Here is a 13,095-nt window from a genome sequence, read left to right on the forward strand (position 1 = left end):
GAGTCCTCATTTATATGCGTAATTATTTCCCCAAAATAGGATATAGGTAGCTCATTGTAGTCTTCTTGAGGTGGGAAGAGGTGTTGCCTTTTCCTTCATAAAGCTGACCTGAGTAAACTTGCTTCAGGAATGTGGATGACTAAAATTGGAATTTATTACAAGGACTTGTACGTGACAATGTGGAAGCTGCACATGAAACAATGGCTTTTTTTTTTTTGGTCATTGTACCGTTGACTGTCAGCAACAGTATTGTGCACGCCCCATCTTTACAATGCGGGGATGGAGAGTTTTATTGACAGCAGTTTGGATAATTTATTTTGTTTGTCTGTGAATTGTGGTGTTGACAGTGTTTTTACTGTATCAGTGGGCTCTGAAGGCGGCTTGTCTCGTCTTCTTAGAAAACAAATGAGCACTTTACAGAGACTGATCTGCCTTATCCGCTTAGCAGCTCCCTCAATCCCCACATTTATTTATTTACTTATTTATTTACTTTCTTATTCATTTACTTACCTCTGTATGGATTTGGTTTGATTTCTCTCCTTCTACTCATAGCCACCCCCTCCTCTTCCTCTCTTCATCCTCGGCCCTGATCAGCAAGATAAGCCTTCAGAGGAGGGGAGATAACATCCATTAAAGTGGTAAAGAGGAATTATGGGGCAGCCCAGATTAATCACTGCTCAGCTTAATCGCATTCAGTGCGGACGCTGGGGTTGGCTGCAGGGCCCAGCTTCATGTGTCATACCAACAGAGCGAGAGAGAGGGCGAGGGAGAGATGCAGCGAGGGACTGTGTATTTGTTGAAAAGTGCCTTGATGGGAAAGAAAGTTTAAAAAGATGAAAGAGAGATTTCAGAGCATCTCACTGAAACCCCCAATCTGTTATAGACATCACTACTAACTAGGACCTGACATAAAATTATTGCACTTTGATCCAGGTGTAATTGTTTACTCTTGCAGGCAATCATGTCAAAATGGTTTAGTAAAAGATATTGGCACAAACACAAGAAAACACTCTGATTTGTAAAAAGCAAAGAAAAAAAATTGTTCAATTTATGTCGTTTTAGGAAAATATTAATCTTTTTGAATATTGAATATATGAAGACAGCTTGTACAATCTTCGCCGCACTCAGAAATAGCAGTATGCATATTGCAATGTGGCGCCGAGCTCTGTAAGCCGCAGAGAACAAAAATAGAGTTCTCATACTCTGAACTTTGTGCACACACTTTTAATAAAATCATTTAAATCTTAATCTAGATCCTCATCAGGTCATGTGGTTGATATCCTTATTATTGTTTATCTACACGTCAGCTCAAATTCATTTCACATTTATTTGTACAGTCTCTAATCAGAGTCTCAGGGGGCTTTATATCGCCCACACATTGTGAAACAATAAATGAAACCAATTAATGAAAATGAAAATGGCCCACCCCAACTATGGATCCTCAATGTGAACAATGAAAAAAAATCCCCTAATACCCTAACTAAGAACAAAAATGGAAACTAAAGTCTTTAGGTTATGACATAGCAGTCTGTTATTTGTTATTATGACACACAAGCGGGGTCAAAAACTACGGAATTAAGCTGATATACACTGTTCATGCAATAAATTTAAAAAGTTTCAGATAACAGTATTTTTTTTCATCTCCAAAGCAAGCTTAAATGTAAAGGATCAGAGGTGGTGGAAATTTAATCCATGATCACTTCCTTTGTTTAAGTGTGCAACTACTACAGGAAGATAACAAGTATTTAATACCTTGGTACCTTGCTAATTCTTCAAAATCACTGGAGCAGCCATCATGTTTGGAGCAGCAATCTGGGTTTTAAAATACACAGTCCTGTTTAAAAACAATATGTGTGGAGAGGGTGGAGAGAATGATATGATTCTGGTGGGAAGACGCTGTAAAATTGCCTGATTCGCTTGAAGAAACGCAAAGAAAAGGAGAAAAGATGGGAAAAGATTGTGGATGATAATTGTATAATTTTTTGGGGGGGAGTGAAGATGGAGGTGGTTTAGGGAAGTGGAACAAGGGGGAAAAATAAGACAGGTTGGTTGTGACTTTTCCTGATGTCTGAGGAAGAAAGTTATAAAGGTAAACAGTGAAGTTGGTATCAGGATCTGTGATTTAAAGTAAATCAGACAAATGAAAAGCTGATGCTGGAAACTGGAAAAGGCCACGTATGTCCTGGGAGCATTTTGGGAAGTGCTTTACTGTGCACCTTTCAAAACTGCCATGTTCAGTATGAAGAGGATATCCTAGTAGAGAAAACCTGAGATGTGTGTTTTTGTATTAAACAGCCTAAAAGTGTACTGGTGGTAACAGGTAGCTTTTTTTAATGTGATTTAACTATCGATCCTGTTTTACATTCATTGGCCATCCTCTTAGGTAACACTAATCTTCCACCCTGCTACCCTTCCCTTGCAGATAGAGTGATCTGATGGGTGGTGTTAAATGGGTGAGATGTAGGACAGTGTAATTAAAGCTAGTCCTTTAGTAGGCCCTGCCTCGCTCTGCTGGGAGTGCCCGATATAGCACTCATTAATTCCTATTTGTGTGTAATGAGAGGGTCATGTTGGATGTAATAAATGGCTCTTTTATTTGGGTGAGAGCGGCAGGGTGGCATCTCCTCCCGGCTAACTGTCTCATAAACACCCTTTAGCCACTCTAATCAGCCTCCCTGGGTGAGGAGTAATCACACATACACATACACGCATAACACAATGGGAGGGAAGATATACTAAATATGCAAAAAAAGAAAATTAAGCATGTTTAGAATGTATTTTTTAAAATGCATATTAGAAGTAATTTTTGCATATTCATTTTCCAAAACAAAAAATAATAGCGCAATTTAAACATTGTAGAAGTTTGGCAGTTTTAAAAGGACTTCTTTAGCTATAAATGACCATAGCAATAATCAGAAAAAACACATATTAGATCCAGTCTGTATTTTTTTTTTCCCTTTTCACTGCTGCCAGCTGATGGCAATGCATTTGAAAGAACAGATTGTTTTAAAAAGTCCTCTGGGGCTGTTTTCAAATGCTGATCAAAAGGTTCAACACACAACATGTGCAGTAATGGTTGGCCGCTGATCAGCGAGGGCCACTTTGTTGAAAGATTAAACCAAAAATACAACCAAAAAGCAAACACAAATGTCATAAAAAAGAAGTTTGAACTTGACTGCCTTTTGATATCTGAATACAATGTAAAATAGATTTTCGATTCATGGCAATAATTAGGAACACGATAGGTGCATTTTTAATTCCCTTTACTTAATTAGATGATATCAGTGTAGTCCACAGTTTTTAAGAGCATAGGTGCTTTATTGAACATAAATTGTTGAATGTAAAAGCTCCTACGGTGTCTTTGACTTCCCTGCCAGCTTGAAGTAGACAGAATCTTATAGAGTATGCAAGTCCATAATCTACTTATATGTCGCTGCTCTATGTGTTTGGCATTTTCGATTACTGTATAGCCATGTGGTATGTATAGAATTGTTTAAGGCATGTGCAGTACCACTCTTATGTATAAGAATGAAGCAGAATACATACAGACAGGTTATTTACAGACAGTGATGCAAAAGTGAATTTATTGATTACCCATTACTTTGAAGAAAAAAAAAAAAACTGGCATGTGTAAAACTAACTTTCCTTCATGGCTGATACTATACAGACCTAACACTTAAATTGTATTTTATGGCCTATAATTTTGTAGATCTTAATCTGTTCTACTTAAGATACAGTCATTGTTTCACTATACATCTACCAGTAATTCAAATTTGATGTCAGACTGGACATATAAGAAGCCCTGTCAGGCAGATTCAGAAACTGAAGAATCACTAGTGTTCAGACTTCTCTTACTCAATCAAAACTTTGTTAGCAGAACATTTCAGCCCCTGCAGGCATATCCCCCCTCTCAAACAAAATTCTTCTATGTGAGCGTGTTTAGATGGATGGAAATCCTTTTTATTGGTTTAGCATTTTTGAAGACTTGAAGTATGGTGCTGTGTGTAACGCTGTTACTTCAGGGCTTAGAAAGGCTGGCTTTGGCCCCAGTCAGCAAAAAGCTTTTTACTGGCAGGAGAGTGAGGTGCCGATCACAATCTGCTATCTAGCTAGAATCTAGACTCAGCTTTCATATACTGAAAGAGAGAAAGGGGGTTTCAACAGAACAGAAGGTGCTTGAGTGTCACGCTCATCGCAAATATCTCTGTCCAGCTCTGTCTTCATTGTCCTGAATTAGTCAAAGCGCCTCTCAAAGCTTTCTTGTGATGGATGGATTATGCGTTCTAGCCAGGCCGCTGTGCCGTTTTCACAAGTGCGTGTGTAGCCCCTGCCACAGTGTGCTGGAGAGCTCATTCAGACTAAGAACTATGTGGTTTAGCCATTAAGGCCAACTGGACGGACACTCCTTACCATGGGTCAAAGACAAAAGCCTTGCAAAAAAAACCCCCCAAAAAACAGGCCGGTGAATTTTTATGTGATATTTGTGGGCCCATTGGGCTACAACTTGACAACAGATTTGCTTTTCTTCTTGCCACCAAAAGAGATCTCCACAAAAGCCCGAGAGTTCTGCTTCATTTGACCCTGTGCAAAGCATATGTCCTTCCATCCTGCTTGTATTCTGTCCATAAGATGGACTGCCGTGGGCCCATAGAAAGCATCCCTGCCCACTTGACTGTGTTACAATGCCTTCAAACAAAACCACTTGTCAGGGGTCTTCCCTTTTTGGGACTGTCTCTATTCCCACTCACCCTTTGTCACTTCAGACATGCTACTCTGATGTTTCAGACACATTTTTCTAATGTTTTACACTCCATATAATCTGCTGTGTGTAGCAAACCCCATTTTACTGGCTGCTATAATTGATGGTAGCTGCGACCTTGCAAAGGTCAATCTGGCAGAAAGGCCTAGGTTTCTGTCACCACGGAGATTGCGAGAACACACACACACAAAGCGGGAAATATCTTGTTTTATCAAAAAAATAAATCTTGTTAAGGTTTCAATTGAATGTTTTAGAGATCTTGGCATAGAAAATAAATTGCAGTAGTCATAATGTGTACTGTATAGAAAACAAAAGGTGCAATATATCAGTCTTTTTATTGTTATAGGTCTGCAAAAGGATTTAAAATAATTTATTGGGAGTAAATTTAAAGCCTTGAATCTGCCAGTGTGAATGTTTCAATTGTATAAACTGTTAACAGTTGCTCAGATGATTTAAAAAGACATAAATATACAAAATAAAGATTTCCTTAAATTATTCTTGAGTGAACATTTTCATAAAGCATTTCTCATTTTATTCACTAGCAACCCCGATCAACAGTGTTGACACCCTTCATTCTTCTCTCTCACTCTCACACAAGCGCGCACGCACACACACACACACACACACACACACACACACACACACACACACACACACACAGACACACACTATCAACCAATCTTATGTAATGGAAACTGAGTAAATTTCATTTCAGGTATGCCTCAATTTTGAGCCATCTGTAATCGTGTGATGGTAGGCACAAACCAAGGAAAAAAAACATACACACACATACTAACGCACACACACACACACAGTTTTTATGACTTTGAATGTGATGTCACAGGAAAGTGAATGTGGTCTGGGCTTATTTCTTCCTTGGCTAATATAATTTTTCCACCGGTGGAGAGTCCCCTCCAGTGCAAAGTAACTCGCTGGTGGCATGCAGCAAACATACACAGATCCCTTGTCCAGACTGGAGCGAGCCCTACCAGGATCACAGCTCCCCAGTTGTTTACATCTGAGACCAGAAACTATCCATTCCTGTGAGCAAGGTGCTCAATGCCTTTTTCCACCAGCGGTCAAAGTGATATTGGTTTCTTGTATTAGAGTAGGGAGGGAGATGAAAGCAGCTAAGGGTCTGTCATACTCTCATTGCTAGGGCCTATGAAATCAGGTGTCAGAGCAGCTGAACTTAAACTGTCACAAAAGTCCATGGAGTGTCTGGAGATGTGGAGAAAAGGGTTGAATCTTAAAACCTGATATATTTGCTAATGTGTTAACCATGCAACGGGAGTGCTACGCTGGATTTGGTGGGGGAAGGGGACAGTAAAAATTAAACAGCTGAGCGAAAAGGAAGTGTGTGTGTGTGTGTGTGTGTGCTTGTGTGAGCCCTTGATGTTAATGCATTTTTTAAAATAACTTGCGTCAAAGTGATGAGGCTTGCAAGAGAAACTGACAATAAAAAAAAGAAACACCTTTTTATGAACAAGGGAAGAGGACAATATCTGAAAGAAGACAAATGAGTGAGAACAGAAGAGAACACGTAACATACAGCCGCGAGAAGGAGAAATGTTGGCATATAGCAACATTTATATTATGAATTTTGACTTTAAACTTTCTTGTTGTTGTGTGTGTGTGTGTGAAAAGGTAGATCTTTGTCCTTTATACAATATTAGTATGTTTCTCAAGTATATTCCCCTGGCACTATTATCAGTTGTAAGTCAGTTGTTTTCAGAATTAAAACTAGCAGACCTCTGACTCATTGTCCTGTTGAACAGAAACATTTAGCTTTGCAAGAGTTTCACAACTTTCTGTTAATTATCAATAAAAATATTACTTTTTTTCACCCAGCCATACTCTTCCTCTTATCAAATTTAGTGTTATTAATACCTATGGCCAATTTAGAATTGACAATAACCTATCCTAATCTTGTACCCGGAGAGAACCCGGAATACCAACAGTAGGAACATGCAAACTCCACCAGCCAGGCGTTGGATTCAAACCCAGACTGCACCGCCTTTATTTTTTCATTATTTTCCTAATTTTCACGTGGAGTATTCAAATATTAGTCACTCAATAAAAAAGCCTTTGAAATGATAGAAATACTATTTAATAGAGACTGGATCTTGTTTAAAGTCCACAGTGATGGCTTAACAGTCACAACCAGTAGGATTACTAGTTATCTCCATTCTTGCCTCCATATGGGCACAGTGAGATGTTGGCAAACAGAAACACTGGGGAGTCTGCTGGCTTTTTGCTGGGCTGTTACACATGCTAGTGGCAAGGAGACCTATGGGGAGGTTGCCAGTATGACAGAGGTGCAGTTAGGCTGGGAGGCACTGTTGTGGCAAATTAACACCAGCCAACAGCCAAATTTCTGGAATGTTTAGTGTTACTTGTGAGTTTGTTTACCTCCTTCCTATTTTAGGTATCTAGTCATCATCTAGATGGTGTTCTCGTCTAGAATTCACCTCTGTCTTTTAAACAAGTTAATAAGGGAGCTCATTTTGGAATTGAAGCATTTGTGGCCTGCAGACATGAAAGGTTCCCTAAAAGAGAGTGCCAGTGAGCTTAAGAGTACTTGGCGTACCCGGAAAGTCCTGGGATAAAGTCAGCTAAGGCATTTTCATTGGGTGTTAAGAGTTTCTCAGACACTCTGGTGGTCAGCTAGTAGGTCTGGTTTATGGAGTGCAAACTTTCAGTTGTGCATGCATCTTTTTTTTTAACCTTCTTGCCTTTCAGCTTCTTAGCTCTTATGTGACCACTCACAGCTCCTCTGTTGCATTATAAAGGATCTAAATCATATTGCTCTATGTGCAGCAACAATCTTCCTATTGTATTATTCTATGTTGAATGAGTGACATGCCCTTATGTGATAGACTAGACAGATGCTTGTTGGTGTTAAGATACAGTCCTGGCTCGAGGTGTTAGTGAGCTGCCCCAGGCTGCCCTCCAGCCAGCCTTCGCTTGGAACACTATCATCACTCTAGCTCTCCACTAACCAAAATATCACCTCAGCTTGGCTGCATGTTTGTTTATCTTCCCCACCTCTGCACAGGCCCGGAAATGTTTATGCCTAACTTTAGTAAAATAGACAGGGTTGAATATGGGGTCTGGGGACCAATGAAAAGAGTACCAAGGAACGTCTTGTCCTCTCATTCACCTTGTAATGTGGCCTGGGTCAGGGGGACATCTGTGGTCAGCGTCAGGCTGAGAGAGGTGTAGACTGAGGACAGCTACTGTCATCGAGGGGTAAATACAAGAAAAGAGGGGGCTGATTAGTCCTAACACAGACCCAGAGATAAAGGACTGTGATCTGGCTGAGTCTGACTGAGGTTGGGCTTGACCAGTAAACAACCAGCAGGGTGTCTAAATGGCCCGGGGATCAGCCTGGGGCTAAACCTGAAGGCCTCTCTCAGCACTGGGTCTTCTAAACACTAGATCATACATGCACACAGTTATCCATGCAAACAGACACTCACCGATTTTTGTGGGGAAGAGGCTTGTTAACACAGATTTAAATTATAAGAGGGACACCTCTACTCACAAAAATCTACACTGTACTCACAAAAATTTGTAGAGAACAAATGGAAGCTTTCGATACACACTCATAAATATATACACACCCCAACTAAAGCAGAGGTTGTTTAGGTAGTGTTTAGTGGAATTATTGAGTTGGGTGAAAAAAACAAAGATTCACTTGAGTAAAGTGTATGCAACATAATTTAGCATTTTGAAAATAATGTGGCTACGATAGGCTGGACTTGTCCAGGGTGTACCCTGCCTGTGGCCCTATGAAAGCTCCAACCCCTGGCAGTTGGAAGCAGAAAAGGATGGATGGATGTGCAGTCTTTCCCTGTTATTCATTTTGATCCAAAGTCAGCTTTGGGAAGAGTTGAAGCAAGCTTAGAAGCACCTTAGAGCAAGTTTCAGATCAACTGTGAATCACTTCTCTTCAGCGTTGTGCTACACGGCCAGCATGGCAATGTGATGTCTACCAGCTGAGATGGTGATACAGTCTGAATACACTTTCTGGCACTTTCTTAGCCTGTCACTCATCCCAGGAGGACAGGGTTTGATCCAAACTGAAAGGCACAGTTTCCATAGGGAGTACAGCCGGCCCTGCCTCCTCCTGGTCACCTTAATCTTTGGTGTCTCCTCCGAGTCAGGTATAATCAGTCACACACCACCACATGTTTTGACACCTGTCCTGTGTGCTGTAGAGAAAGTAAGCATATTACTGCTCTCCTTTGGAAACACACACACACAGAGACAATCAAACGTATCTTCACATGAATTAAGACAGACAGGTGTATTGTCAGAAAGGGATTAAAAAACAGGGTGAGGGGAAGAAATGAAGGTTCCCTTACATAGTGGGTTTTTTGAAAAGAAGGTTGGATGACTGGGGAAGCGAGTGACTGTTAATGGGAAGAAATGAACGTGCTTGACTGGTGGATGTGACAGGAAGAGACTGTTCTTAACAAGGCGTCAGAGTCAGTCAGAGTTACAGATCCATCACTTCTCAGAGGCTTGGCAAAGGAGGGGGGAGACATTTAAGGATATTCAGAGAGGGAGAGAGTCTGTGAAGGGTAGAGAAGAAGAGGGAGACGGTGAGGGGAAAGAGGGATTTGAGTGTGGCTGACAGCACTGCATTTAATTTGGGCTGCCAGATCCTTTTTCATTTGACTCCTTCTCAACCAGCTTAGAGGCTGCGGAGGACTTGGAGGCGAAGGTTTGCAGGGATGTCTCCGATTAGCACTGATGTGCCACGTCACACTTTAAGCCAGCCTGTAATTCATGTTCAACAGGGGGATACTCACACATTACACTGTGCTGTGCAGGACGTGATTAATTGACTCACACTCTAATATTGGGTGTAATTTGCCCATCCTCTGATGTGAAACTGACTTTATACTAGACTTACTGCATGCTGTCATCCTAGGGATGGTATAATTGAGTCTTGGCTCAGAGCTGTGCAATTTCTAAACTAAGGATAGAAGCACAAGCATGCCAGGATTCACTTCAGGTCTTTCTACCCAATTTTGCAGTTTTCTGTTTAGTATTTAGGGTAGAATTTAATAGAGTAAATCACTGTAGTGGGGTTTAAACAACCACTGTTATTTAAGGCACTTTTTAATGGTGCTTCTCTACCTGTCCACTTTCTACTGAAGTTTTCACATTTCTACTGAAGTTTCACATATTTCCATTCAGTTCTATTTTGAACCACCTATTTCCACTTCTGCTGCTGTTTTTTATCCAGACTATGCTTTTCCTGGCTGCAGTGGAGGAGGAAGACCAAGCAGAAGAAGGAAGGAGGGAGATGGCAGAGATCCTGCTGTCTGCTTTGACAGACAGACACCAGCAAAGACAGACATGGAGAGACAGGTAACGCAATATACCACCAACTTTGTTACTTCCATTGATCTTCAAAAAAACAAACATCTGTTGATATGTAGTCTATCAGTTATGAGTCCCTATTTAAAATGGAAATGCCATCACACTCCAATAATAAAGTTTATTCATTTTCTAAACTGATTTGATCAAATATAAGTAATGCATGCATGTTGCTGTGATTTCCTCAAGATTACACAAACCAAGGTAGAAACCAAACATAATATCTCATTTCACCTCATTTCACTTGCAAACCCTGAGCTATTATTATAGCTCGTGTAGTGTTGTTGCAGTAGTAAAATGTGTCAATATCTAGTTCTCAGTTAAGAGATTTATTAACTGTGATCACATCATCAAACAAAATAAAAACGAGTTGCAAAAGGTGACACATCAGGCCTACATTGCTTCAATGTGCATTGATCATTCATTTTCAGTGAATCGGTGTGAATTCCAGAGATATGCAATGGTGTGGTTGGTGTTGGTTTGAGGTCCTCGGGCCTGGCAGTTATCACAGTTATCACAATGACACATGTGTCTTGGATAGACCCAATCACTTCCTTCCCTCCAGATAAAGAAGGAGAGCACAGGGGTTAGAACGTTGGTCATCCATTCAGATAAAGAAGGGCCTCACACATGCATCAGTGTTGTTTTAGCTGTTTGTTTTAGCCATTTATTCTCTCCGCCAGCACATACACAGACACATACAAACACTACATATACACACGACCGCTACATTCACATTTGCTATACTCTTTATTGTCTCTTTCAATAGTTTTGACCTCAGAGTTGCATGCGGACAAGAACCCATATGTGAGAATAGACATTTCACTAAACCTTAGAGAAAGCAAAGCGGCAGGAAGATAATTCAAAGGCTACAAATCCATTTTCTTTTGAAAACTTCATGTTAAATTCCTGCTGTTCTTACGCCCTCATATTTCTAAGGCACTCTATTCTTCTATTCTATGTTTTGCATTGTCCCCTCTAGTTGACCCTTAGATTTGTCCCATCCAGATGAGTCTTGTAAACAGGCTGTTTCCACACACCTTGCTTTGCTGTGTCAACGCCCAGTGCCTCACAACTCTGATGTAGGGCCTGCTCTGATAGTGCATTCCAGCAGCATGTGCTGAAAGCTAGAAACCATCTCGCCACCCCCACCCTCAAGTGAACATCAGAACTGTCCCCTACCATCGCAGTTCTCCCGCACCACCCACAATGTGATGTTACCACCAGCTAACAATGTCTGACCCTACATTTTGCTCAGCCCACCCTAAGATGCTGACAACCAGCATCACTGGCTGAGACAGGAAATGCTCAGCCCTTGTCGGCAGAGCAGACAGACGTTTACTCTATCAGCAGTGAAAGACTGATTAGATTAGTTTTGGTGGAAGGCACATGTCCCACACAATATGTTTGAACTCCAGCTGCTCCTGATACCTCTTCTTCCCCTTACACACATTCTATGTCTATCCCTAAACTACACCACCCTCTCTTACAAAAAAGCCAGGGGTCATGCTGTCAAGTGGCTGTCAACAGATAGCATTTTCACAAAACTAAACACATAGCTATGCGCAATGTTAAGTGGGAAGTACTGGTATTGATAAGCAATTTGATGAGGGTCGGGGATTGTTAGACTTTGTTGAGCATGAAAAAGTTTTAATTTCTTTATGCATACTACTAAGAGGCAAAGTCGTTATTTTGAATTAAAGAAGCACTTTATTACAGAAGACGCAGAGTGAGGGAATTGTAGTGCACTCCAGTCAGATGTATTCAAACCATCATTTATTTTCATAAAAGCATTCACTAAAATAGGACTAAAATTAATTTGCTGATTCATTTTGTTGCTTTTTTATATTTAGCATTCTAATTAGGTTTCCACACAATATTCAACAGGCAAGCTTTCATCATAACACTGCCTTTTGTTTCCATGGTTTCCATTCAGCACATAATACTTGCAAAAAATATAATGGAAAAAGGAACAAAAAAAAAAAATCATGATTGATGACTTTTGCTAGAGGCCCATAAACATAAACAAGCAGCGCTGATTGATTAAGTTTCTCACTGACTTTTGTTTCTAAAACACCAGTTAAAGTAGCATTCTTTGCTGTGGAACTTCGGCCTACCAGCTGCCATTGTCTGCCTGCGAGCCATTTTTAGTACAAGCAAGAAGGAAAGAAAGAGGAATTGGAGCCGGTGACCAGTGGTTCTTCACCATTGACTTATAGGCACTCAGAGTGAGTGATGCCTGCTCTCACCGTGCTAGTGGAAGCAGTCCATTCATTCACTCTGAGCCAACGAAGTTATGAGAGCTTTTTTATTCTTATGAGCTTTTCTGGTAACTGGGTTTTCCTGATGCACATGGTGAATTCTTTGATAGATGCTGCCCTCCATGTCCCTTTGGTAAATGCCCCGTGAGTACCCTGGAAATAGATGGATTATTATATGGGTGGGTGACTGTGCCGCAGAGCAGTTCAGTATGCCACACAGGAAGTGCAGATTGAAGAGCAAGACGCAACCTCTAGGGAGCAGCTCCATTAGGATAGAAAATGGCACATCCCAGTGGCACCAGGAAGGTTTTTGGTTTAACAAAGGTAATGAAGTATCCACACTGGAAGTACATACACAGAAAATTCTTCAGCCTGCAGTCTTCTGCAGTATATTTAGAGAATTGTTTTGTTTTATCTTGCTGTCAATGCTCATGCTGCATTTTTAGACGCTGTCTTCAGTCTGTGTGCTTACAGTGTGGCTACTGTTGAATATCCTGGATGAGGTGACCTCATGCTGACCTTGCAAAACCTAGAGGTCACTGCTCTGGGCATTAGAAAAAATAACAACAACAACAACAAAAAGCTTTGTCACAGCCAGCAAGAAAATACTGAAGGGAACAGCTGCGAGTTTTGTACTGACCATGCAAACTGCTGTAGGCTTTGTAAGGTCATTATATGATA

General features: G+C 40.7%; 1 protein-coding gene across 3 annotated transcripts in view; it reads left to right on the plus strand.

Moving 5' to 3' along the window:
- The window catches only part of fto (FTO alpha-ketoglutarate dependent dioxygenase), a 113,723-nt gene that overhangs the window by 42,008 nt on the left and 58,620 nt on the right, over positions 1-13,095 (plus strand). For all 3 annotated transcript variants that reach the window (XM_084929303.1, XM_084929311.1, XM_084929322.1), the window contains exon 8: positions 10,020-10,144. In XM_084929303.1, coding sequence (XP_084785429.1) covers positions 10,020-10,144 — 125 coding nt within the window. The remainder of the gene's footprint in view (positions 1-10,019; positions 10,145-13,095) is intronic.

Source organism: Perissodus microlepis, chromosome 1 (genome assembly GCF_051167445.1).
Source record: "Perissodus microlepis isolate ML-2025 ecotype Zambia chromosome 1, ASM5116744v1, whole genome shotgun sequence".
Lineage (NCBI taxonomy): Eukaryota > Metazoa > Chordata > Actinopteri > Cichliformes > Cichlidae > Perissodus > Perissodus microlepis.